Below are 26618 nucleotides of genomic sequence, written 5' to 3'. Positions count from 1 at the left end.
CTTTTGATATAATCGATAGATTAGGTTGTTTCTGACAAAGAATACTTTCATACAGATGAATATATTTTATACTTCAATATCTCAAAAGAATAACAACTAAGGACAACACAAGACAAAACAAAAACATGGAACTTAAACTTCAATAGGCTACTTGTTAGTAAAAGTGTGTGAACTGCTTCGGCAAATTTCATATTGTTACGCCAGAGCAGGAGGGTAGCCAGCACAAAATTTGGGGGTGGGGCAAATAAGTATTTTTGCACATGTGAGTGAGCCCGGCAACGAATCACTGAAGACGGAGCACTCACAGGGGTGTATGGAAGGTTTCCCCAAAGATATTTTAAAAATATAGCCTACCTTAAAATTATGCATGCTGAGAGTACTTTCAGTATAAATCAATAGTAAAACTTTATTTTGCCCTACCCTGACTACGCCCTTGCGCACAAGCTATTTTCATACGCCTATATAGAAATGCATATAGGCCTGGCAAACGTAAAAATAACGTAATTTCTCAATAAAAATATGCTATTAAAAACAACAAGTGCTAATTAGGTAAATGTAAATCCGGCTTCGTTGTAAACTTTGAAAACTTTGTCGATGGCGTTAACGTACGCTGCTGTTCGCAAATCCAAGCCCAGGTTGTAGGTACGAGCAGTGCGGACAATTTGCTGCAGAAAACATAAACAACAGTCAGTGAATTGATCTACCGTATACGTTTCAACAAAGGATTTTCTAGAGCTACAGTCTGCAAAACTATCATCTCAGAATGGGGTGTGTTTAAAGGGGTATTAAAGGAAAAACCTGACTTGGCGATTTTCCACGTTCTTTGTGTTTAACTTGCTACCATAAAACGATTTTCAATAAAATTTTGCCCCATTGCGGTCTGACCACCATTGTGCGCGTGCTTTTGTCAGAGCTTTCAAAACGACATTGGCCTGAGCAACGAAGCGTGCGACTGTAAAGAACGTCATAAAGTCTACGTCATAAAGTCTAGCAATCAACCGATCACGCAATAATTGTTACTGCGGGCGATTTGACTGTAGGCTATGTATGTATTTACATCAAAACAGCACATTTTAACATCAAAACAGCAGACAATTTGCTCAAAACATCAGATTGGTAACGTGGTTTTTGTTATTGCTGGACTTTATGACGTATTCTTGAGCTGTGTTTGCACGTTTTGGTCATTTTGAAAAAAATGAAAATAAATGAAACACTGGACTTTGGGCCTTGCCAGCGCCATTAAAAACAAATTTTTTTGGGTAATTGTTTTTGAAATGTATTCTTGAATGTTCAGTTTACTCAGTTTAATGCTTAATTCCGGTTTGAAATTTTCCTTTAGTATGCCTTTAATGAAAGAGATGTCAGATGCTTTTTCAGGAGTAAACCTATACTTGTTTGTTTTACAGTAATCTATCCTAAAACCCAACAACTTCAATCTATCAACTCCTCACTGCAACGGTGCTTGGAATTGGAAGCTGTTCAAATCAATTAAGATGCAGCTTGCAATACTACAAATTTAACAAATAAGCTACTGCTTTAAAAATAACCCACTCTCAGAACCAACATGGCGTAAGTTGCGGTTCCCGTACAGTGCTTTCCCTGCAAAGTCCAGCAGCTAAGGTGTTGTGTGAAATACAATTCAATGAACAGGATCAATGGTAACCTGTCTGAACCTCAAAGGAAGTACAAGCTGCCATAAGATAAGGAGTTGCTATGGCTTACTGTAAATGTACCAAAATAAGTTGTACTTACCCTAGCCGATCGTTCCATCGTGTAAGCCAAACCAGAGTGGACGATGTCTTTTTCAGATGCACCCTATAAATATGGTTATTAGTGAATATCTCATTGCGATGTAGGACGTTTAGAGGAATTTTCATTTTAAGCTTTAAGCGGTTAGTTTTTACAATATTAGGCCTCAGACTCTCAAAGAAACTGGCAGCCGGCTGGGTTTGAGTTTCTAAGAGCTTTGTTTGGTAATGTTACCGTTTTGCCTTACCTCAATAAATGCTTTGATCAAACCCAGGCGGCTGCCAACTCCAAAAAAGGAAAACTAAGTTTGATTAGTTTTTCACACCCACAAGACACGCTGTTAAAGTTCTCTAATTGAGCACATTAAGCGCAGCACAAGCTGGACCTCGTATAGGTTAGATGCAGGCATAAGTTAGACCAAAGATATTTTGGAACAACCTTGTGAAGTGTGACCTTGTAGCCGTGAACACAGACTCTACCAACCCACTGGGTCGCAGGGCGTGGAGAAGAATACTTTGCACTCAACAGACACAGGCCACGCCCTCGACGCAATTTTGAAAAAAAAGCACGACGTTAGCTTCCAGTAGAGCAGTGATTCTTAACCGCGGCCCATTGCATACGGCCATCAAACTTTCTTTTAGCGGCCCCCAAACAAGTAACATGCAAAAAAGGTGCAGCAAAAAGTATTATATGTGCTGGAAAACTGCCCGATATAGAGAAAATTCATTGTCATATAACTTAGGCGCGTCCAAAGAAAATGCCTTATTGTAATAACTTTTTTTTCCACACTTCACACCACGGAGAGGCTACAGGGCAATTAGCTGTGTTTATCAGGAAAGTTACGCCAAACTTTAACATTTGCAAAAAATTTCCCATTTTGCGTTCCATTCACGGCACAACAAAAGGGTAATGATATGTAGTGTAGTGTATATCTTTCGCCAAATTAGTGCAAGTCTTCTCGAAGCACATTTGGACCCGTCAAGACTGGATTCAGTTGCAACAGAGGAATGTCTTTCCATATCAGAGCAGAATCAAGATCTGCATGGACTCGTTATCAGATGCCGTGAATAAGATAATATTACCCCTGTGATGTGGCATCCCTGTATTTTACACCAAGAAAATATCGTTGTTAAGTCACTGAAGATTTCTTATGTGATAGAAATCGTAACATGAACAGTAAATGGAATTCGTGCAAATGCGTTTAACTACCGCTAGTAGCAGTATCTGTCTGATGTCGATGCTGACTATGAAGACGTGTTCATGTTCACTGTCATTGAGTGGTTCGTGCTATCTGTTTTAAAAAGGTTTCACGAGTCCACATGGTTCTCCTAGATCAGCGTTTCTCAACCTTTTTTGCCCCAACGCCCCCTTCATCAACTGGAAAAATGTTACCGCCCCCCAACAAAAACGATTAATCGCGAAAAGTGAATATAAAAGAACAAATAGTATTAATATTACAAAAGTGTTCAATGCCATGCAAAAAGCCAAGCAGAGCGAATTACATCAAATATAGGCTAGTTACCAGTCTCTAAAACCAAACCCTTACAGCCTGTTTTGCCAGGCTTGCCAGATTGGCCCTTTTGGGGCCAAATTTGTGAAATTTGGCCTTTTTTAGAGGTAGTTGGCCCCCAAAAAAATTGTTTGGCCCCTTGGCCCTTTGTTTTCAATATTTGGCTCTTTTTGGAAGCAGTTGGCACATACTATCAAACTAGCTATTTAAATAGATGTCTTTCGGAAATTGAGACTGAAAAGTGTTATTACGATTTTTTAGGCAGTGTTTAGGCTGACAATGTTTATGCCAATGCCAAAGATTCGAGTGGAAACACTGTAGACGATGAAGATTTGGAATTGTTCTTGTAGAATGCAGACTGTGTTGTTGCAATGTTGTTAACGTTATTATGTTTTATTAGCAACGTTATTAACATTATTGAACAATTTGGCTCTTTTTTACCCAGTTTGGCCCTTTTTTCGACAGTGTTTGGCTCTTTTTTTCAAAAGCTGTCTGACAACCCTGTTTTTGCCTTAAAAGGGGGATCATCAAAAGGTCCTTATTCAAATAGAATTCTATTTCTATTAGAATGAGGACCTTTTAATGATCCCCCTTCTAGGGTGAAACAGGCTGTAAGGACTAAGGGTTTTAGAGACTGTCGTGAACTAATACATACTTTATTACGCAAGCTTATATTAGCTTTAACAAACTAAATGGAACATCTAAATAAATATAAACAAATGAATTAAGCTTAGTACTTCAGACAATAAGATTATCAACCTGAACCGCACCTCAACATAACAAGCAAGTAAACAGAGTGGGAGCGCCAACTGAACAGTTGCGTTGGCCAAAGGCATTATGCGTGGAACGCGGCAGGAGTTTCTACTGTAGCATACAACGTAAATTACACGACACTCACCCCTTCATAAAAATTACAGTACAATAAATACACAAACGCTCAATTGTAGTTCAGCCTTTTTGGCGGGTTTTTTATACGAACAGAACGCCAGTTTTTCTGTGTTTGCAATTCAACATTAGGTTCAATAGGTTGCGTGTTAATAACCGCACCATCGTCTGCAGAGCTCCTCTCACAGGTAATTTCACGTTCGACGTCATCAGAAACATTTCTAATTCTGGAGTTCACTTCATTCGATTTCTCCACTTCAGCAGGGTTGACGGGGTCGGCAAAGTCTCGTCCTGGCGCTGCCAAGTCTCTGGCAGATACAGTTGCTTCCCTTCCATTTGGGAACTTTACCACAGCATAGTTTGGATTTGCATTCACAAGTTGAACCTCGTCCACTAGTGGATCGTACTTGTTACGTACAAAACGTTTTACCAGTACCTTGTCTTCTTCAGTCAACCACGAAGGTACACATAACCCAAAAGTTGAACGTCGTGGAAAATTAAAAAGTCTTTCGTGAGGCGTTTCATTTGTGGATGTGCACAATAACGATCGAAGTGAATGCAATACTTCAGGAACAACTAATTCCCATTGTGAAATTTCTAAATTTTTAGTACGAAGAGCTAACTTAATTGCATTCCAAACAACACCATTATAACGTTCACACTGTGAATTGCCACGAGGATTATACACTGACGAATGTGTTGTGGATATGCCTCTCTCACTTAAGAACTGTTTTATATCTTTGGATATAAAGCATTTTGCATTATCACTATGCACTACGGCTGGCATACCAAACATGTTGAACAAAGATTTCAAACAAATAATTACGGTATGAGAAGTAGTGTTACTACAAGGAAAAACAAAGGGGAAACGCGAAAATTCATCAACAACAGTTAAAAAGAAATGATTTTTAGTATTTGACGGCAATGGTCCTTTAAAGTCAATACTCAATCGTTCAAATGGTTGCGTTGCTTTAATCAATGTAGCTTTTGGAGGTTTGTAAAACCTTGGCTTCACTTCACAACAAACTTTGCAATTTGTGACCAATCTTTTCACATCATCTATCGAGTATGGCAAATTCATTGTTCTTACAAAATGTTGCATTCTCACAACTCCCGGATGACACAAATTTTCATGAATTTCTTTCAGTGTGTTCCCAGTTGTACTGGCACAATACGCACGAGATAAAGCATCAGATGCCACGTTAAGTTTGCCTTCGCGATACACGATATCATACGAATACTGTGCCAATTCGACTCGCCAACGCATTATCTTGTCGTTTTTTACTTTTCCTCTTCTTCTGTGGTCGAACATAAAAGCAACTGAATTTTGATCAGTGATCAAAGTAAAATGTCTGCCTAAAAGGAAATGAGACCACTTTCGAACCGCTTCTATTATGGCAGTAGCTTCTTTTTCGATACTGGAATATCGCTTTTCGTTCGAATTCAGGGTCCGAGAAAAAAACGCCACAGGCCTTCCCGCCTGATGTAATATTGCGGACAACGCAATATCCGAGGCATCAGTTTCGACTGAAAAGGGCAAGTTTTCATCTATTACCTTCAAAGTGGCTTCTGCCAAGACTTGCCGAAGTTCGTTAAAACACGAGATAGCTTGATCACTCAGGGGAAACCTATTACTATCAACAAGCGGTTTTATTTTGTCCGAATATTGCGGTATCCATCGAGCATAATATGCCATAAGACCAATAATTCGTCGTAGCTCTTTGGCTGAGGTTGGAACCGGCATTTCTAATAACGACTTCACTCTTTCGCGATCAGGGCTTAAACTGCCATTACTTATTTCATACCCCAGTAAGTTGATCTTGTCCGTGGAGTAGGTGCACTTGTCATTATTGAAAGTGAGATTGCACTTGTTTGCAACTGTTAAGAAATGCTGAAGGTTTTCATCATGTTCTTCCTTTGTCTTACCGCACACGGTAATATTGTCCAAATAAGCAAATGTGCCTTTACAATCATTGCTCTCGATGATATTGTCAACAATTCTTTGAAACCAAGGTACAGCATTTGTTAATCCAAACGATAGTCTTTTGCTTTGATACAATCTACCATTGGCTTCAAAAGCTGTATAAGGCCGATCTTCCACAGGAATTTCAACTTGATGGTATGCACTTTTCAGATCCAATGTGCTAAAAAATGAATAGTGAGCAATCTTGTTGACCAAATTTTGCATGTTAGGCAATGGATATCCGTCTAACAACGTAAACTTATTGATAGTTTGACTGTAATCAATGCACATTCTTTTCCTGTGATTTTCTCCAGATACCACAAGGACTTGAGCTCGCCATGGTGCAGTGCTTGGCTCAATTACACCTTGCTGAAGATCTTTTTGTATAGTTTCAGTTATAAACCTTTCGTTAGCAGCAGACTGTTTTCTGGACTTAGTCACAATAGGCTTACAGTTGGGCGATAAATGTTGAAACAATCTTGGACAAATATCCGTTTTCACGCATTTTAGTGCCCCCAGATACAAAGGAGCTTCGCTACCTCCAAAGTTAATTTTTACGTGCTTATGCTGAGCCAAGAAGTCCTGCCCCAGAATAACGTCCGTTAACAAATTATCAAGCACGATAAGTTTCACTTTATCGTATTCACGTCTTTGAAAGTAAACTTTAACAGTAGAAAATCCATCGCTTTGTGAAGTTTTTTTATTCACGGCCAAACCAATTTCATTAAACTCCGGTTCGATAGGAATTGCATTCTTTAAAGCAAAATGTTTGCTCACATGACTTAGGGTAGAACCCGTGTCCACAAGTGCTCTTGCAGTAACACCGTTAATACACACAGTGTAGTTAACTTTATTTGGAGCAGAATGTAAGGAGAATAAAGAAGCACTAGACGGATTTTGTGAAATTCGTTTTCTACGAGAACGACACTCTCTTGCATAATGACCAAGATAACCACACTTATAGCACTTACTGTTCTTCGCAGGGCATCTTTCTCTTCCATGATTGTCAGGACAGCCACAGTGGGAGCATTTTTTCTTCAAGTCAGCTGCAGCACAACTTTCATTTAACGGAAGTCTTTCACGCAAAGAAATCTCTTGTTCAGCCGATTCTCTCTGAGAACACTGTATCGTGTTGGTAAATGTTGATGTGTTTCCTTGGCAGTAGGTTTGCTGTTGATTTGAAACTAGAAAGGCATCAGAATTTTTCTGAGCAATATCTAATGAGCGAGCTTGATTAAAAATAGCATCGAGGGTTATGGTCTCTTCTCTAATATTTTCCAAGAGTCTTTGACGTATTGATGCAGACAATATCCCTGATATAAAAGCGTCACGAATCGCTTCATTGCGGCAAACTTCCGCGGTTACGGCTTTATAATTGCAATCTCGAGATAGCCGCTTCAAGTTTAATACATAATCATCTAATGACTGTTCTGTCTGTTGTTTGCACGTCATTAGAAAATGTCTGGCAAATATGAGATTATTTGGTTTCACGTATAATCTTTCTAAAGTTCTTATTGCAAGCTCATAAGTATTACATTCACTGATGTAATCGTAAACATCCTTATCAACGTGGGCGATCAAACATCGCAGTTTATCGTCATCACTGATCTCTGGTTCAGCTGGAAATGCTGCAAGAAAATTCGCGAATGTTCGATGCCAATGTTTCCACTCTTTACTAGCTTGACTAGAGTTGGGATCAGCGCTGAACAAACTGGGCTTTATAAACTTGCTATCCATCTTCAATTAGTTTGTTAAATTGTCGTGAACTAATACATACTTTATTACGCAAGCTTATATTAGCTTTAACAAACTAAATGGAACATCTAAATAAATATAAACAAATGAATTAAGCTTAGTACTTCAGACAATAAGATTATCAACCTGAACCGCACCTCAACATAACAAGCAAGTAAACAGAGTGGGAGCGCCAACTGAACAGTTGCGTTGGCCAAAGGCATTATGCGTGGAACGCGGCAGGAGTTTCTACTGTAGCATACAACGTAAATTACACGACAGAGACTAGTAACTATATTTGATAAAAAGTAAATATATATTTGCAAGCATGAAAACAGTATAGGCCTACTGGTAGTCAGTGTGAACCTTGGACTTGGTGAGAAAGTGCCAGCTTCTTCACATCCGGTGTAAAGTGAGTGAGAAACATTCGAAGATCACCTCTTATGGATATGTCAAGTGGGTTTCGCAGTTTGGTATGTAGCATAGTGGCAGAACAACACAGCTGAATCCCTTTTCTACCAGGTATGAGGTAGGAAATGCTACCACGAAGATAGAAGCTCTTTGATGAAATCGTTACGCTGTGCGGTAGATGGGTTCAACCAGAATGCCACCTAATAATCAAAACGCCTCCCCTTAAGCCGAAGTAATCATACCTCCCCCTACAAAGTCAAAACACCCCCTGGGGGGCGGTACCGCCCCCGTTGAGAACCACTGTCCTAGATGGAGATCAAGGCGTTTGGTGAATGTAAGAAAATCATGCCTCAGCCGAGCAACGAACAATGGATTACTCTTTTGGCATTCATGGTTCATATTACCACACACTTTCGACAAAGAAGCCCAATTAGAAGTTCTGTTGCGATTAGTAGCCTACAGCACAGTGTCTGCCTTCATTGCAAAGCTTCGTCTTTGGAAGTCGTGATTCAACGACACACTTTCCATCACTTTCAGAGCACCACAGTCAACGGATCATTCGAAAGGTACGTTAGAATTGTTAGAGACATCATTGATAAACTTAAATGTCGCATCAACGGTATCAATTTTTCCTGTGCCCCACCTAAATATTTGCAACATCTATAGCAATAAACGCAGTTATCGCTCCAATGGAATTTCAGCTGGGGCTGCTAGATTTGCAGTCAGATGTGGAGTTGACAGAAGCATTCCAACTAATTTAAAGTCAAAATCAAGTTTCACATCCAATTGCCTTGTTTGTGTTTGTTGTCTCATAGTTGGCCTAATATGTTTCTTTTATGACTTGTTTTCTTGAGTTGCGACCCTTCAAAATTCAGACTTTAAATTTGGCCCCTGCGCTAAAAAAAAGGTTGAGAACCACTGCACTAGAGGTTGCAAAATGCCATTCATCAGTTTAGTAACTGCGTAACTTTACAACACTTTCATCCCATATATAGGTATTGTCTTTGAAAGTTGTACAAAATAAAACATATGCAGCGTGCAATGCAGATATTTGTTTAGCTTATAATGTTGAAAATGATTAATTGATTATGAAGGATCCTCACCGCAATCTTTTTGGCGAAATCTTCCGAAGGAGTGACAGGAATTTTATCTCCGAATTTACAAAACTTGCTTTCTAAGCTTCTCTGCACACTGTCTGTAACAAATTAACATAAAGAAACAAATAACAATCGATCAAGGTTCACCATTCGATTGATAAAGAAAATCGTTCAAGCCTGTTCCACTATAAAATGTAAACGCATTCGTAGTTGTTTCAAGGACAATTGATGCACTTTACATTTTAGTAACAAAAATAGTAAAGACTTTATAATTTATCAGTTTATAAGTGAAATTAGAACCAAAGCAAGTAAATACCAATATAAACCAAAGAACTGATATAAAATAACTTAAACTGATTTGTGAGCACATCAAAAGCTACAAAACAAAGACGCGAGTGCTGAGAGGAAGTAAGTGCAGCTGGTTGTTTTCATTCTAAGCTAGACAACCACTTCCTGTCCAAAGTTTGACTGGTCTGGTTATCAACACCAGGTATCGTGTTGTTTTACCAAAAGCAAACGCATTTACCAACGCGCTATCAAAATACACAATCACCAAACAATCCCCATCTTTAAATGGATGCCTGGTGTAGTGTCTCATACAATTCTAACGTCTACTCCTTTGGTCGGGACACACAATGTGATATAGTTTATGTCACAGTGTGCTTATGACAACATAAGTTTAGTTTATGACAAAAAGCTTCATCATATATGTAACGACCTTTCCTAAAAATTTATGCAAAGCACTCGATCACCAGCTGAATGTAATGAACCAGAAGCGAGAGATTTGCTGATCATAAAATTTTTCATCGATGCCATTTGACAATCCAGCGAAACAAACCAACGCCAGGTATGCTTGACTCGTCTATCGAAGCAATACATTGTTCCCCTCAGCACCGATACCTTGAATAAGTTGCAACTTATAAAGTTGACGAATAACTCTGAACGCATACACCAAATGAAACCTTTGATGATATGCTCATACAACATCCTTCACACTAAAACACCATCAGCTGTGTTGAAAAAAGCACTTTGCCAAGAGAGTTTCAATACTATTCCACTAAAACATGAGGCACCTAGAAGGTCGAAGTTGGCATCTCTCTCGTACTTGAAGGTTAGCCTCCCGTAGCTGACATGGTTCAGGTTCTTAAGCCACTCGAAGTACGACACTGTCACGCCGCCAGCGTTGAGGTACAAATCCTGCGGGAACAATCGAACGGTGATGATGACCTCACATGATCTACGTGGCATTCTAGAACAACTGGGTAGAGTTACAAAATTTTAGTTTACAGGCGATGTCAAATATATTCAGCAATAATGCACTGCTGTTTGTATTTTCTGACAAGACATCCGGCAGGTACTTGACAGATGAGTAAGTTTGCAACTTGAAACAACTAAAGTTGAGAGCTTAGCTTTTCAAACACTTTCGACCAAACAAGACCTTAAAAGCAAGCGCAACTAAATTTGCACTGCAAAGCAAAGCTTGCGAATATGAAGTGGTACGTCTGCGCACGATCTGAAAATGGTTGCAAACATATTCTTAAATGCTGACAAGGTATGCGGCTTTATCTGTTTGCTTAAAATATCGACAGGTTTATAATTTTAAGAAAAATGTGAACACTATAATATAAACGACGATCTTTTAGAGTACATGCATAAAAAGGTTTAAAAAAAGGTTTATAGATAATGCAAGTTTTTCTGATAAAATGGTTGCATTACAATGTACCGCCTAACATGGGATTGCCCAAATAAACGATGACGTCTTGTACAACATGATTGCACTTCAAAATATGTATTCACTAGAAAGTGCATAGGAAAGTCGCATATGCAAAATAAAAGCGTTCAAACATTATAAACACCGTAAGTGGATAAGGACCCAATTTGAAAGCGATCCGCTGTAGCAGTACCCCCCTGGCAAGGTCGATTAGACTGACTGCATACTTACAGGAATAACAAGCTTGTGATTTTGCTGAAGAATTTTATCCGCCATGGGGGTGGTGGGGCCGTTGGCTCCCTCAGCAATAATCTGCCAATCGAGAAAACAAGTTAGTCGAAAAGAATGACAATCAGATGCACAGTCAGCTGCATCTAAATTTTCAACAAAATGCCTGTCACCCTTAGGGCTAGAACATAAATACTTTTCTCTTGGTAATAAAGATTCATTTGATTGATAATAATAATTTGTTGCAATTACTTTCTTGTTGAAAAACTGCTAGTCGCAAAATTCTTCAGCATTTTGCATCTACTTCAGACAAACAAGCATAGTGTCAATGTCATACTTGTCAAGAAATTATGCTACAATTGAAAATAGAACAGACTAAAAAGTCGGTTAAAATATATAAATGAGATAAATTTAGAAAAGAAAATTAGAACAATCTAACACTCCATATGCAGAAATTCTCGTTTCTATACTGTAATGTGTATGCGATTGCTGCAAACCAGAATTAAAGCCATTTTTCTGTTCGTCACCTTGGCTTTGATCCGGCCCGCATTTTTAGCAGTGATAACCTTCTCTCTGGCACACGGTAGCAAAATGTCGCATTCTTCCTCTAGCATGCTCTCGCCCTTGTACATCTGCGCCCCGGGAAAGCCTACGATCGTGCCATGGTCCTGGATGAAGTGCAATGAAAGCCGGTGACGGTGAGTTGGGCTAAAGGTTAATATGAATAATGGTGACGCCACGTAAAACCAACTGTATGACGCGTGTGTGATCAAGGAATACAAAAACTTTATATGATTTCAGCGCGATATAGACCCAGATGAGAGGGCAAACCATAACACTGCCTCGGGTACGATGCATGCAACTACCAACGTGGTGATCGTAAAACGACTCAATCTTCGCCTACAACTTTAATTGTGTAAGTTATTTAACGGTCTAAATATTGATATTACGCAGGTAAGTGCGTCAGTGCCTGCACAATCTATTCCAAAAATCACAGTACAGGATCTGATCAAAATATAACAGATAATTATATCGCGCATTTAATGTATCTGTGGCATTTTGCATGATCAAAAAACAATGTATGCATTTCAACGTCACAGTACCAGTTTAAAGTCTTCCAGCTCAAGCGGGTCGATTCCGTCATAATTGATGATGGCCCCGTCGTGTTCCAAAACACCAATGCATCTGGCTCCATGTCTGAAAGATCAAGTAACAAGTAGTCGTAGTGCTCGGCATGCGACAAGTCAGCAAGTACAGTTCAGCTACTGCCCAAGTCAGCAAACGTAATTTTCGTCTAGCATCGGACTTGCTTGGTCATCGCTTGCTAAACTGAATTTGCTGACTTGTTACATGCCAAGTATCGGCTTGCTTAGTTTTACTTGCTTCGGTTCATCATTTACCAATTTTAGCCACTTGCTGAAATGTTGCTAGCTCACTTGTCACTTGCTCAACTGCAATGTGCTGAGTTCACAACTGCTGAGTTGTAGGACACTCAAATTAATAGACATCTTGCACAGATGAAATACTTTCAACAACATTGATCAACGTGCAGTAAGGAATTCCACTTCACTAAGGCAAAACGACTGACCTGTGTAGGTATCTCATTGAGTGCAAACCGACATTGCCGAAACCCTGAATAATGAAAGTTTTCCCAAGAAATCCTGGGGTGGTGCCGACAGCACTCATGTACTCAGCTGCAATAACAACAAGAACTTGAAGCATCGATTCAACCGACCTGCTGAGAACGGCAATTGTAACGTTCTGATTCAACACAAAGGTCTGTACTTACCTTCGTTGATGAAGTATTCAACGCCATGGAATACTCCCTGAAATAGAAATTAAGTATGAATAACCAAACAAAAGAGCGTAAGGCTGTCGTGAAACACCGTGCAACGGGATCGTACAAATCTTTCAACTTGGACATAGCTGGTCTAAACTTTGAGTAAACGGCTGTGGTTCATCAGACATCCCTGTACTAAAACCAGATGTTTTTTTGTTTGTCGTATCCAGGCTTACACCAGGTGGTTGAAGATTTAGATTAAGTGGACGGGAAGGCAAGGAAGCCAATTTTCGTGTCCAATTTCAGGCATGCCTTTAAGTGTCCTGCCACAGACACAGCCGCATGCTCTTGAGCGGTGTCGAACCGGCGCCCTTTCGACTGCCGTTCCAGTGTTCTCACCACTCGGATTATTACTGCCTACGGATTATTACACCACTCGGATTATTACTGCCACCATACCAGATTATTACTGCCAACGAAATACTTAACTCTTAACTTTGTATCACATCATATATACATATAGTTTTCAAAGTCTACAGCTCTTTTTCGATGTTGCCAGTTTGCACGCATATAATTATAATGTATCAAACGCGAGTTTAGCAGCAGCAAAATTTTTCAATTTTTTTTTAGTGCACTCCGGTCAGTTAGATTTTAATGAATTTACAAAAACAAAATGAAGACAAAATCGGTAACTGATTGAATTATTTGGAGATTATCAATTCACGATCTAGTAAACTGAATTCATACTTTCTATGGAAATTATAACGAACTCTCAAAGGGCACCAGAGCATTTGCAATAAACTGATATTAACGCAGCAGTAACGTACTCAATGCAAATACTGCAGACTGCAGAGCATTACTGTATAAAGCGCATTAAACGCTATGAATTGGATGGAAAGCATTTCAGCATTTTTCACGCAATAGCTCAATTTCGAGCGGGAGTATGAGATCTTCAGAGTGATGGTATTTTCATTTACATTTTCAAAGTTATTTGTTTTCGAAGCCAAACAACAACTGCTTCGGAACCACAACCAAAAATGAAAACAATTGAAGTATTTCATCAATACAAACTCACTCTTCCGGTGGCGGACACTCTACCGTGAATTCCTCCTTGTGTGATTGGCTTCCCCGTCACGCATGCGTTAGCATTCACGTCACCATGACCGGTCGTCATAGCGTAAGTATCAGCCATCCACGACATTTCCCGTGCTCCAGTGTTCATGTCAGGTGCAGGGACGTCAATACCTGGCCCTGTTGATCAAATGCGACTACTTTTAGTTTGTCCTCTACCAAGAATCAAGTCTTTACAATACTGGTCGTATCAGTGAACGAATGTTTTCTAGTTGTGAACACATAATTTCACAATGTTGCGCCCTTCTGGTCAACACAAGTGTGTAGCCTGTTTGCAGTAACTTCTATTCCGTGTTGACAGACGGGAAATCGTGGCAAAATTTAAAGTAATTTCAAGGGCACAAGGAATTACGTTTGGGAAAATTTCCGAGCATGGCAGTTGGCCACCGACACTTGAGAAGGCCACCTTTTTCCTCAGCGAACAACACAAACTTGACAACACATACCGTCGAAAAGACGAAAACTTTGTTAGTTTTTACAGACACACTGCAACGCAACATGGCTGGTGCTATAAGAATGTAATCGGAAAATCTTTGAAGCGAAAGTGGAAAAATGCATTTAGCGGGGTCTGGCAACACTGCTACAATTATCTCATTTGCAGCATGGCTAATTGAAAGCCACAGATCGACAAAAGAACCAAATGGTTGTTCTAGTACTTATTTTGTGTCTTGCACAAGCGAAAATATCGTATTGCAGTATTTGCTTTTTAAAGTTTTCTTTGTAAGATTTATGTCAGCAAAAACCAGTAATGAATACTTATGATGATCCCAAATGTCAAACGCTTTTTTATATATACTCCATTAAATTGCAATACGGAAAGAAGTTTCCAAAAATTCTACGGATATCATTGCGAAATTACAGTTAAACACTGACCAAAAAGCAATTCACTCACCTAAAAATCCTTTCTTAGCTAATTCCATAGCAAACCTTCGGGTAATTTTTTCCAACTCCCTTTCAGAGTAAAGCCTCGGATCGATCTTTATGCCAGCTTTAGCGCCACCAAAAGGAACATCTGGAACAGAAGAAGTCATAACCGCGCTAGAACTAAGTAAGTTTTGAGACCTTACAAACTGTTATTGGTGATATTTTACATTATGTATTCTTCTACTTTTTAGATTTGCAAAATTGAATTAGGTTTTTCACTAGGATTGTTTTCTGTCGTGTTTATTGCAGACGTGCCGTGATAACAACAATTTCTCAGCAATATGCTGATGAGGTGAGAAACAGTCACAAGACGAGCACATGCAAAAGATCTGGTGAAACCATTATTATGAATAACATGATTGTGTAAAATCATATGGAAGAAACGCTTTCGTCAATACAGTTTCAAGCAATCTGAGCTTTCTAAACAATATATTCGCCATTGTTGTCATTCAAAGAACCGCTCAAAGGGGAGCTGGAATCATTTTAAAGCGGCCACTAGTCCATATATGAATGATGTTGCAAACAGAGTGACGACTGACCAACAACTGCACACTTCCAGGTCATTAATGATGCAAGCGCTTTCACTTCATCCACGTCAACATCCGGAGCGAACCTCATTCCTGGAGAAGAGATGCACAAATGAGAAATAGAACACACCATCAGATGATGTCTATCACACAATTTTGAGATTGCTTGTCATCTAAATTTGCTGGCAGTGCAAACCAAAAAAACGGAAAGAACATTTCCACTAGTCCTATGTATCATGGCTATGTTAATTACTTCCTTGGGTAACCAATATCCATTCAACACACCTCCTTTGCACGGCGTCCGGTGCTGACTGTGCTGCGCTCTGTATCCCGTGATCACTTCGTGTTCCCCATTGTCACGTTTCAGTGGGTAAGTTGTCTAGAAATCGAAAGTGTGGATAACAAAAGATGCATGAAAAATATTTGCGTCGATATTTGCAGTTAGTGAATAGCCCGGCAACGTACGCAAAGAGTGAGTCAACACGTTTAGCTTGACCCTATGTGATTAATGAGCGAAGCAACTGTTTGAATATCCCAGTTACTTTAGTTAAAATTGATCAAGGAAATTACTTCATTGATGGTCGGATGACTGATCGATATTTAACTTGTGATTTACTTTTCCAGCCGGTTGTCAAACCAATAATTATAATATTTTACAAGCCAATTAGCTGACGCTTGATCCGAAATCGAGCCACACTCAACTACGACAGTAAGATGGACAATAAAATAAGTTTACTGTTAAGGAAAAGCCGCGGAAATTCACTGCTCGGTCCATCATAACTGCATAGAAATTACCAACCTGTAAAACATGATTGCATGGGCGCATTATACGAAATATTCCTTGCACTCTTTGGCGTTGAGCATCCAAGCTGACGGATTTTATATGTGGGCGTGCTTTGGTATCAATTCTGGAACATGACATGAAAAACCGTAGAAATCGGACCACGTCTTTTAGGCACCCACCAAGTAGGTGCGCACGCTGTGACGTCAGGATATTTAGATGCGGCGCACTGTGGCGACCGGTCACTTAGGTGCTATTACCAGAAAAGTCTATTTCATTAGGTGCTTGATGGTAATACTGCAGATTAAATCAACTTGGCAGATAGGGCAATGCTTTTCACACAAATGTTATATTGAACAGAAAAATTCAGTCTTGTTAATGCGCGTGTCCGGCATTTATTTGTTATTAGTCCAAGTTTGCGTCGGTGAAAGCTTTATCAATAAATTATTTAAGTTTAAGGACATGACTGAGTTCACTTCCAGGTAAGTCAAATAATAACTACACTAGACACAGTAGACATCAGTAAAAAACACAGCAGATGTTCAAGCGGGTGGTAAGCTTGAGTGAACAGTAACTTAGTTTTCTGTAAAAAATCCCGACTAAGGTTAAAGACGATAAAACATAGCCTACATTTACGTCGATCAAAAAATTGGTAACTTCCATACCAGCTAGTCATTTGCAACAAAGCAGAATTGCAAAACAGCATCGATTAAGCAAAGTCGCACCATTATGCTTGCAACTTATAACCAGGTGCATAAGTCCTGCAGAGATGTGCTTATATCAACAGTACCGTAGTAGAGGGTTTTAGGCTGTAGCTACTTGCATAGCCAGGTATTACACAGTGCACACAATCAATGAACGAATGGTTTCTAGCTGTAAACACATAATTTGACAATGTTGCTTCCTTCCGGTCAACACAAGTGGTAGCCTGTTTGCAGTAACTTCTATTCAGTGTTGATAGACGGGAAGTCGTGGCAAAATTTAAAGTAATTTTAAGGAGACAAGAAATTACATTTGGGAACAGTTCTTCCCGCTACTTTTACATCTCTTCCCTCTACGTTTACAAAGTGAATTTCATTTTAAAACACAGCGAGAAGAACTCTCGCACAATCAAGCATTTCTGATAAATTTGACAAACCGAATAGCACCTAAATGACCAAGTGCCACAGTGCACCGCACCAAAATATCCTGATGCCACAGTGTGCGCACCTATTTGGCAGGTGTCCAACTGTCTGCGCCTAAAGGACGTGAACCCGTAGAAATGAACCGATACATGCTCAACAATGAGATACATTGTCTTCCAGAGAAAGCATTACTTCTCAATGGAAAACTTTACAGAGGGATAGCAAAAAGTACAAATAAACAAGCTAGATGAAAACCAAATATATCTGAAGCATTAAGGCATAGTCCTTAGAATGCATTGTTCAAGCGCACACCCTGAGAGGCGAACCAGTGCCGCTTGATCTTGAAGCTTCTTCATTCAAGTTACATGCTAACCAATATAGTGAGAAGCCCGAGCCTCCACAACATAACTTGCAAAAACATATTCACTTAATTTGGTCTGGCCCATAATTACTACTTTTATGCTTGTATGGCAGGATTTCTTATCCTGGGAGCCACGAAAGTCTTTTCAGGAAATCGCAAAAATAGTTATATGCTAACAAAAACCTTTTTGATTCAACAAATCTGAAATGGAAAAAAAGCTTGTAGGCTACCGATGGAGCTCCAGCTATGTCGTGTTCATATTGAGGCTTTGAAAAAAGTTAAATAACTTACACCCCAAGCAAAAAATACCGGTACACATTGTGTTATTCACAGATATGCACTTGCTACCAAATCCTTACTAATCCCACTGCAAAATGTATTAGATTCAGTGATAATGATTGCTAACAGCATGAAATCTGAAAGTCCAAATACGTGCCTGTTTAAACAACTACACGCATGACATGCGGTTGGTGGTTGTTAGCAATTGTTGTGTGCTGTTTCAATAGATTTAGCAATTTGTAGCCATGATACAGCCGTTCATGTGCCGGGGAACGGCGAAACATTGTCCTTCGATAACAAGCTTAACAGCTTAATGTGTCCAAAATTGTGCGGTTTGTTAATGAGCTCAATAAAAAAGGACTGCTGTGAGTCTACCTTGTCTTGTGTTAATGACTCTGACCATATAATATGTTACTCCACGCAACAAACAGTTTACTAGCATCCTCAGTATGATCATCTTAAGAGTGATCATGTCAATCCTGGCTCTTGATATAATCATACTGAGGATGCTGTGATAGCAAAATCGATTTGTGATTAAAAAATGAAGCTGGTAAACTGTTTATTAGAAACATTTTTAGAAGGTGGTGGCTGGTGATAAACACTTACGGTCCAGATAGTTGGTCTACAAGCTTGTCTTCGACCAGCTTTGCTCCTTTTTCAAAAAAGGTTCCGACCATTTTATAAAAGTTAGGGTCATCGTCGTCGCGGGTTGCTGTACTGTATGGTAGTTTACTAAAAGTACAAAACATTAATTAAATATTGAATATTGCACGATACACGCTATATGTGTACGCATCAGCTCAGCAATGTATTAGTTGTAAACAGGGGCATAGCCAGCAAAAAATTGTGGGGGTACAAATGAATATGATTGTACAGGTCAGTGAGCCTGGCAACGAGTCAACAAAAGCAAAGCATCTAAATGGGAGGGTTCTGGAGGCCCTCCCAGAAAAAAAAAACAACCTAAAAATGGAGCATTTTGAAAGTACTTTCAACCTAAGGCAAAGTCCATAGAAAAACAAATGCTGCTGTAACAGAAAGTATAACTTTTGTTCAAAATATTTCAGGGGGGCAATTGTCCTCTCTGGCCCCCAGACTATGCCCCTGGTTGCAAAAATAGAACTGTTTAAGAATTAGTCTTTTTATCAAATAATATACAGGTACACATGATAAAGGCGATAACAAGTGAAAAGGAAGATGTGATGATGAGCAAAACTGTGGTATATGTGTTGGAATAGTGATGTCAAATTCTATTATTATTCTATTACAAAATGTAGGAAGTGGATACATGGAAGATTAAGAGGGTGCAAAGATTAAAAGGGTGACATGCAGATTCAGAGGTTGTTTTGAATGTGAACGATGCAAGAAGATTGAAGTCAGTGCTGTTGAAAAGCTGAAAGATGAAGTGGAATTGGTGAATGTCTTTTGCTATTTAAGAGATAGGTAAGATAGTTTGAATACCAGTGGTGATTGTGAAGAGGCAAGAGTAAAGTTATTCCAGAAGTGTTGAGTGTTGTTATGTGGCAATGAGAAGAATCTATACTGGTTGCATGTGATCTGCAATGCCGTACAAAAGTGAGACATGGTGCATACAGGAAAATGAGTTAGCAATTATGAGAAGGTCAGAGAGTGATGGTGAGGGCAATGTGTGGTGTGAAGCTGATGGACAAGAAGAATACCGATAAGCTTATGAACTTGCTTAGGTTGGATGAAAATGTTGATAACTTGGTGAAAGCGACTGGAGTGAGGTGGTATGGAGATGTTTTGAGGAGGGATGAAGTTTTGAGAAGAACACTGAAGTTGCAAGAGGAAGGTTGAAGGAAGCAAGGAAGACAAAAATATACATATGAAAAAGGCAAGTTGAGAAGGAAAGCAGAAAGGTCTGCTTGACCAGACAGGATGATTTTAGACATCTCGATGTTTAGGCCTACAATTTTCAGTAAAATCTCTTTAAAGCAATGGTTTTGAAACTACAGTATTGGTCACAGCGGAAAACCATAATCTCTTCGTGGGAAAATTTTAACATAAAGTTCCCGAATCCGTTCGTCTGTATATAATGACCGAAGAAACACACACTTGAACTTCTTTTCAAACAGTGTATTTCTGTAAAATTAGCCCGCGGCTATCGAAATGGGGTGCAACGCGATACACCTCTAAAACTGTCACTACGATACAGATTACTTGGATAAAAGACGGAGAATTTGTCCAGCTAGCAAGCACCAAATAAACCAGTTAAATGTGCGACCGACTTCCAACAAACAACTTCGAAAATGAATCAGAAAAATTTGTGATAACTCAAAGGCACGCCAGCAGTAGCGCGACGCAACATTTCATGTTTAAACCGGTTTCAACAGGTTTGACACAGGTCTTACGGACGATGGTGCAATTTTGGCTCATGTTTTAGGAATTTCCATGACGTAATATTCAGTAGACCCGAACGGTTTCTACATGACGTTTGACCAGGCGAACAACCGTCTGGAACATAGCGGCCCCTAGTTATGACAGTCTGACATGGCATAACTAAAAAAGAATTGACGACAATTGTGAGCCAATGAATAAAAACACATGATACACAAATTGTTTGAGTCACTCACGTTAAGTTAATACGCAAATACAAAGGGCATGCAAAGAATGAACAGCAATAAGAACACGACGATACATGAAATTGGTACCATAGGTATTAGGTACACGCAAAAAATGATGCTATATACAATGATTGCGATAATAACCGACTGTTCTGGGCTCAGACAAGTGTCGGCCACCGCAGACAAAACCAGGCTCAAACCCTAACACTTAGGTGTTCTTTACGGGGGCGAGGCACGAAATATCCCTCAACACATAGTCTACTTTCACTTTCCCCATACTCTCATCATAGTTGCAGACGGCAACTTTAGCTCTACGAACCACAGGCTTCCCTTTCCTAATTTGTGGAACTACCTCATGCACCCTCCCAAGTTGATACTTCCCACGTTTACCAATGTCCTGGAGAGAACCTACCACTACAAGTTGACCAGGTTCCAAATTCTCGGCCATTTTTAGCCATTTTTTCCGGCCCTGAAGACCTGGCAAGTAAAAATCGATCCATTTACTCCAAAACTGCTGAGAAAGTGACAAATTGAACCGATAATCCCTTCTTAATTGGTCACGATCATGTGGTTGCCCAACAGCACAGTATGGGTCTAAGTATGGGGTCAAAAGTGAGGCAGGGGTGATGACAGTAAAATCCCTAGGGTCGTCACTCAAAGGTACTAAAGGGCGTTCATTCACGATCCGAACGGCACTGCCTGTGTACGTAAGCAGTTCAAAATGTGAAAAAATGCAATTTTAAATTGTTTAACCATTGCCTCCCAGGCGCCACCTTGCGCCGGAGCATACGGAGGTATAAATTCCCAGTTTATCTCTCTCTGTCTCAGGGCGTTGTGAAATTCAGCTGATTCTATCAACTCGGGTAACTTTATTTGAAAGAAGCATTTAGTCACATCAGCCATGAGACCAGATCTACCAAGCCGAAATCTAGCCAAGACATCTACCAGAGGGTTTAACAAGTCAGGACACGAAAACATTACATCATTAACACAAGTTCCTCGAAATTCAGACTTGCCATCGTAAACAATGCGCTTTTTTAATTGTGACGTAACAAAGTATGGTAAATACCATTCAAATCCCTTGACATTTCCTGCTTCACCAGTACGCTCAATATAGCCATTTGATTTAAGATCTTTCATGGTGTCAGTAAGGAAATCACAAAGTTCAGGTTGTTTTAAAGCCTTCTTCCTTAAAGCAGCAACTCTATCTGACGCCAACACAAAATTGTTAGGTAGATCAATATCTTCCTTCAACGGAACAGGTATCTCAAATCGACCATCTTTCAACTCAATATTCGGTTCAACAAGTTCTCTAGCCAACTTATCATTGCGAGACAATTCACAGGTTTCATTTTGCAACGTCAAATCCTGAATGACTTTATTCAGGTCTGCTATTTCCATATCACGAGACTCAATTTTACGCTGAAAGCCAGAGATGACATCCGACTCTGAAGACGTCTGCACTCTGCACACTTTAGCAACGCTTTCCTCTAAGGGTGACTTACCACCACAAGCCAACCAACCGAGAGGAGTGAGTAAAGCATGCGGTTCACTACGATTTTCACCAACACGTTCTACTTTTGCCCACATCAAATAAGCGTTGTCGTTGCCAATCAGTACATCTACAGTACTACAATCATTCAAATGAAACATATTCACGTCATGAAAATGACGGAAACCATTTAAATCTTGTTTATGCGGTAAAGTTTTAACATCGTCAGCCCAAGCTGGGTTAACCACCGAAGTTATATCACAAAACAGTTCATCTGTCTCTAACGACTGGATGTTGAGTTTGACAAGGTCAGCACAAGTAGCTTTCTGACCAGCCAGGGTATCCATTTTAAACGACGCTTTATCGTACGGTTTAAGATCAAGTTCACACACCAAATCACTCGAAACAAACGTCAACTGCGAACCAGGATCATGCTGACAATACACCAACTTCGATTTGCCAGTCATTGGATTCAAAACACGAGCAGCAGTAACTCGGTTAAAGGCTGCTTTAACATTTCCAATCTTAACATTACGCACAGGAACTCTGGCACGAGCATCATCTTTTCCAACCGAATCCAGAGAATCACGTGACGTCACATAAAAATCATGCAGAAGAAAATAGTGTTTCCTATCGTTGTTAGGCCCACACTTACGACAGTTATTTGCATGAACGCAATCCCTAACCATATGCTGGCGCAAACAATTCAAGCATTTGCCAGCTTTCACAATGACATCTCTCCGATCTTTAGGTGTCAAGCGCAAAAATTCTTTACAATTAGACAAAAAATGATATTCAACTTGACCACGTGACGAACAACAAATGCATGCCGGTAGGTTTTTACGTCTGGCTTCACCACCGCGCGGTGCGCCAACAACAGTCGAGTACTGCGAACTCCCTGACATCACATCATCGTGGGGTTTTACGGACGTCTGCCTAACCGGACATGAAGGCAATTTTCCTTTGCCAAACTTTTTAAATTGCTGCGACTCACCAGAATCGCCCATTAGCATAATGCTAAAATCAGTCGACTTACGCGTTTCCTCCGGTACTACAAATTCAAACAAACTCTGAAAAGTAGGCTCATCAGTGCTACCATACTGATCACCTAAAAAGTCAAGATAACGCTGCTTAGCGTCAAACGGGAGTCGCTTAGCCAAATCCAAAACAAAACGTCCTTCCAATTTGTCACGCTGACCATAAGCTTGCGCGTAAAGCAAACACTGCGATAATTCATCTTTAAACTCTTTCAGATCACTGGAAGAGGTCGAAGTCAATTTGCTACCATAGCGATACTTTCTAATTTCTGGTTCTGCAAAAAGACCTCCACGAACCCCAAAACGCTGGGACAAGCGAGCTAACGACATTTCTATCCTGTCTTCCTCTGACAAGCCAGGGGTGTCAGAAACCAAATTAGCAATCGTTTGCGCAGCTGTCCTAACACAAGCTGCTTGTAACAAAGTCAAACGAGTCCCCTTAAAGGGCGAAGCTGCCATTAAGGCCGTAACACGATTTTTAAAGAAGATAAATGGCATATTATTACCATCGTAACCAATCAAGGCCGCCTTATCGAAAAACGTCCTACTATTTTGGTATTCAAAAAAGCAATCCTGCTGTTGAGAACTCGATTTAGCGGGAGAAGACAAGCTATATCCCTTAAGGGGCTGAGTGGGCTCAGTCACATGCACAGCCCGATCACGATCCTCACACACGTTAAAATCAGGAGACGCGATACGCCTCTCACAACCACCCAAATTACGTGTAGCTGGGCGATCAAAACCTAGCGACGCAGAAAACTGTGAAGGGGGCAAAGCATTACTACTAATGGCGGCCCCGTGACCTGTACGCTCTGGGGGAGGAGTTCGGTTGTAATTCGCAGACCTTGGCTCTACAGCATTCGGAAGACCCTTAGCCGCGGCCCCGAGACCTCCTGAAACAGCTGGAAAACGTGTGGATTGCCCTGGTCCACTCACAGGTTGAACGGGCGTTTGGAAAAGGTTATGTAAATTAAACTGCGATTGATGTTCATTTCTGGAATGCCTAGAAGAGCCCTTCTTAGAGCTACGCCGAGAGCCCACCTCTGATCGATATTCAGCTAAAACTACCTCTTTACGTTGTTCAGCCCTCAACTGAGCGTCTTTGAGTGCGAACTCAGCAACTCTCGCGGCGGCCTCAGCTGCTCTCGCTTCGGCCTCAGCTCTCGTGGCAGCCTCAGCTCGAATGGCCTCAGCTCTCGCGGCAGCCTCAGCAGCTCTCGCTTCGGCGTCAGCTTGTATCTGGAGCTCCTCTCGTCTTAGCTGCAGGTTAATTTGTGCCACTATCCGAGACGAAGTCCTAGACATCCTAGTGCTTACATTTGAGGCGCTATCCTCAGGATGTATGTCAGCATCCAACATATCTGAGAACTCACTTTCTTTTTGTTCAAAGTTATTTTTTAACGAGTTAAATTCGGGATCTACCCTATCACGAAGTTCTGCCAAGATTGCAGAGTTAAAGATTTTAGTCAAAAGAGCATGGAAATGCCGTAATTCCTCTTCTAAAGTAGATAACTTAGATCTAAAAATTAACAGTTCCTGCTTATCACTCAAAGAACCTAGGGCTACAGAAAGTCCCCCAATTTCAGTCAAAATATCCCTTCTAAGATGCCGGGCCTTTCGAACTGACTTAGCCTCATCGTTACTGGGTCCCTCCCCAGAATGGCCTGCCCGACCGCAAAGAACATCATCAGGCTTAAACTCAGTCGAGTCTACGGCGGTCGAGTCCCTGTCGCCACCGAGTGTAGACATATTAAATGTTGGGGCTAAATTTAACAATTAAAAAAAAAATTAAGTTCAGTTCAGTTCAGTTCAGTTGTTTTTTTATTTCTGACCATCATATCAAAACAATACACATCAACATAGCAAAGGTCAAGAAAAAGGTAGAAGCGACAAAACGCGAACGTTAAAACGTGCTTGTGATCGAAGTAAGTTATTGAGTTGAAAAAAATTTGGCACGGTCGCAACACCTTCAGTTACACAAAGTTACACAAACACACAAAATTATTAGGCTACAGTAGTTATAAAAAACTTAACTGCAAAGACCGTAAAAATACAAAAAAGAATTTAAATGCACGATACCGTAGCTGTACGGGTATGAAGTCCTAAAGTCCACAAAACTTGCTTGGATTCTTCCACTTGAATCTACAAGCACAGATGGATTGTCTTTAATCTTCTTTCTTGCCAATGAATGTCAAAGTTATTTTTCTTCAGTACCAAACTGAGAAGAAATGTCTTTACTTTTCTTTGCTTCTGTAAGAGTGTAGACTACCAACCAACAAATCTTCTTTTATTATTTCTTGTACTTCTAAGTAGTTCTTCTGCACTAGCTGACAACAAACACGTCGTTTATTTTTATGCCTTCAAGTGCTTCTTGGCCTACCAGCTAACAAGAACTCGTCTTTTATTTTTTGTGTGCTTCTAGTGCTTCTTGGCCTACCAGCTAACAAGAACTCGTCTTTTATTTTTCTTGCTTTAATTTCTTATTGACCTACCAACTGACAAAAATCGTCTTTTATTTTTTATGCCTTCAAGTGCTTCTTGGCCCACCAGCTAACAAGAACTCGTCTTTTATTTTTTATGGTCACAGCGGTAAACCATAATCTCTTCGTGGGAAAATTTTAACATAAAGTTCCCGAATCCGTTCGTCTGTATATAATGACCGAAGAAACACACACTTGAACTTCTTTTCAAACAGTGTATTTCTGTAAAATTAGCCCGCGGCTATCGAAATGGGGTGCAACGCGATACACCTCTAAAACTGTCACTACGATACAGATTACTTGGATAAAAGACAGAGAATTTGTCCAGCTAGCAAGCACCAAATAAACCAGTTAAATGTGCGACCGACTTCCAACAAACAACTTCGAGAATGAATCAGAAAAATTTGTGATAACTCAAAGGCACGCCAGCAGTAGCGCGACGCAACATTTCATGTTTAAACCGGTTTCAACAGGTTTGACACAGGTCTTACGGACGATGGTGCAATTTTGGCTCATGTTTTAGGAATTTCCATGACGTAATATTCAGTAGACCCGAACGGTTTCTACATGACGTTTGACCAGGCGAACAACCGTCTGGAACAAGTATACATATATACATTATGATACCCTGGTGTATCATTCAAGATATATCATGTCTGTTGGCATTACACAATAATTTGGTTTGGAACTAACTGAATAATACACTAATTTTAAAAGTTTTGTTAGTACTGTACCTGGCATATGGCAGTGAGAAAATTGCTTCTTTCCGTAATGGCTTCAAGAACATCAAATGGCGTAACATTTTATTAGCTGATGTTAGCTTACAGCAGCA

At 40.0% G+C, this 26618-nt stretch overlaps 1 protein-coding gene across 1 annotated transcript; it reads right to left on the bottom strand.

Annotated features, from left to right (window-relative positions):
- Positions 1-42: 42 nt before the first annotated feature.
- Positions 43-26618, bottom strand: LOC145783671 (glutamate dehydrogenase, mitochondrial-like). Its single transcript, XM_082595559.1, has 16 exons — positions 26521-26618; positions 18802-18927; positions 16450-16558; positions 15936-16029; positions 15663-15743; positions 15092-15211; positions 14144-14319; positions 13078-13114; positions 12877-12982; positions 12392-12485; positions 11816-11956; positions 11292-11372; positions 10423-10546; positions 9356-9447; positions 1753-1815; positions 43-665 (listed from the first exon to the last, which is right to left on the bottom strand). Exons 1-16 carry the CDS (start codon positions 26586-26588, stop codon positions 546-548), a joined length of 1632 nt encoding a protein of 543 aa, XP_082451685.1. The 5' UTR covers positions 26589-26618; the 3' UTR covers positions 43-545.

This window comes from Aplidium turbinatum, chromosome 14 (assembly GCF_918807975.1).
Source record: "Aplidium turbinatum chromosome 14, kaAplTurb1.1, whole genome shotgun sequence".
Taxonomy (NCBI): Eukaryota; Metazoa; Chordata; class Ascidiacea; order Aplousobranchia; family Polyclinidae; genus Aplidium; species Aplidium turbinatum.
This window is presented reverse-complemented; position numbering and strand designations above follow the sequence as displayed.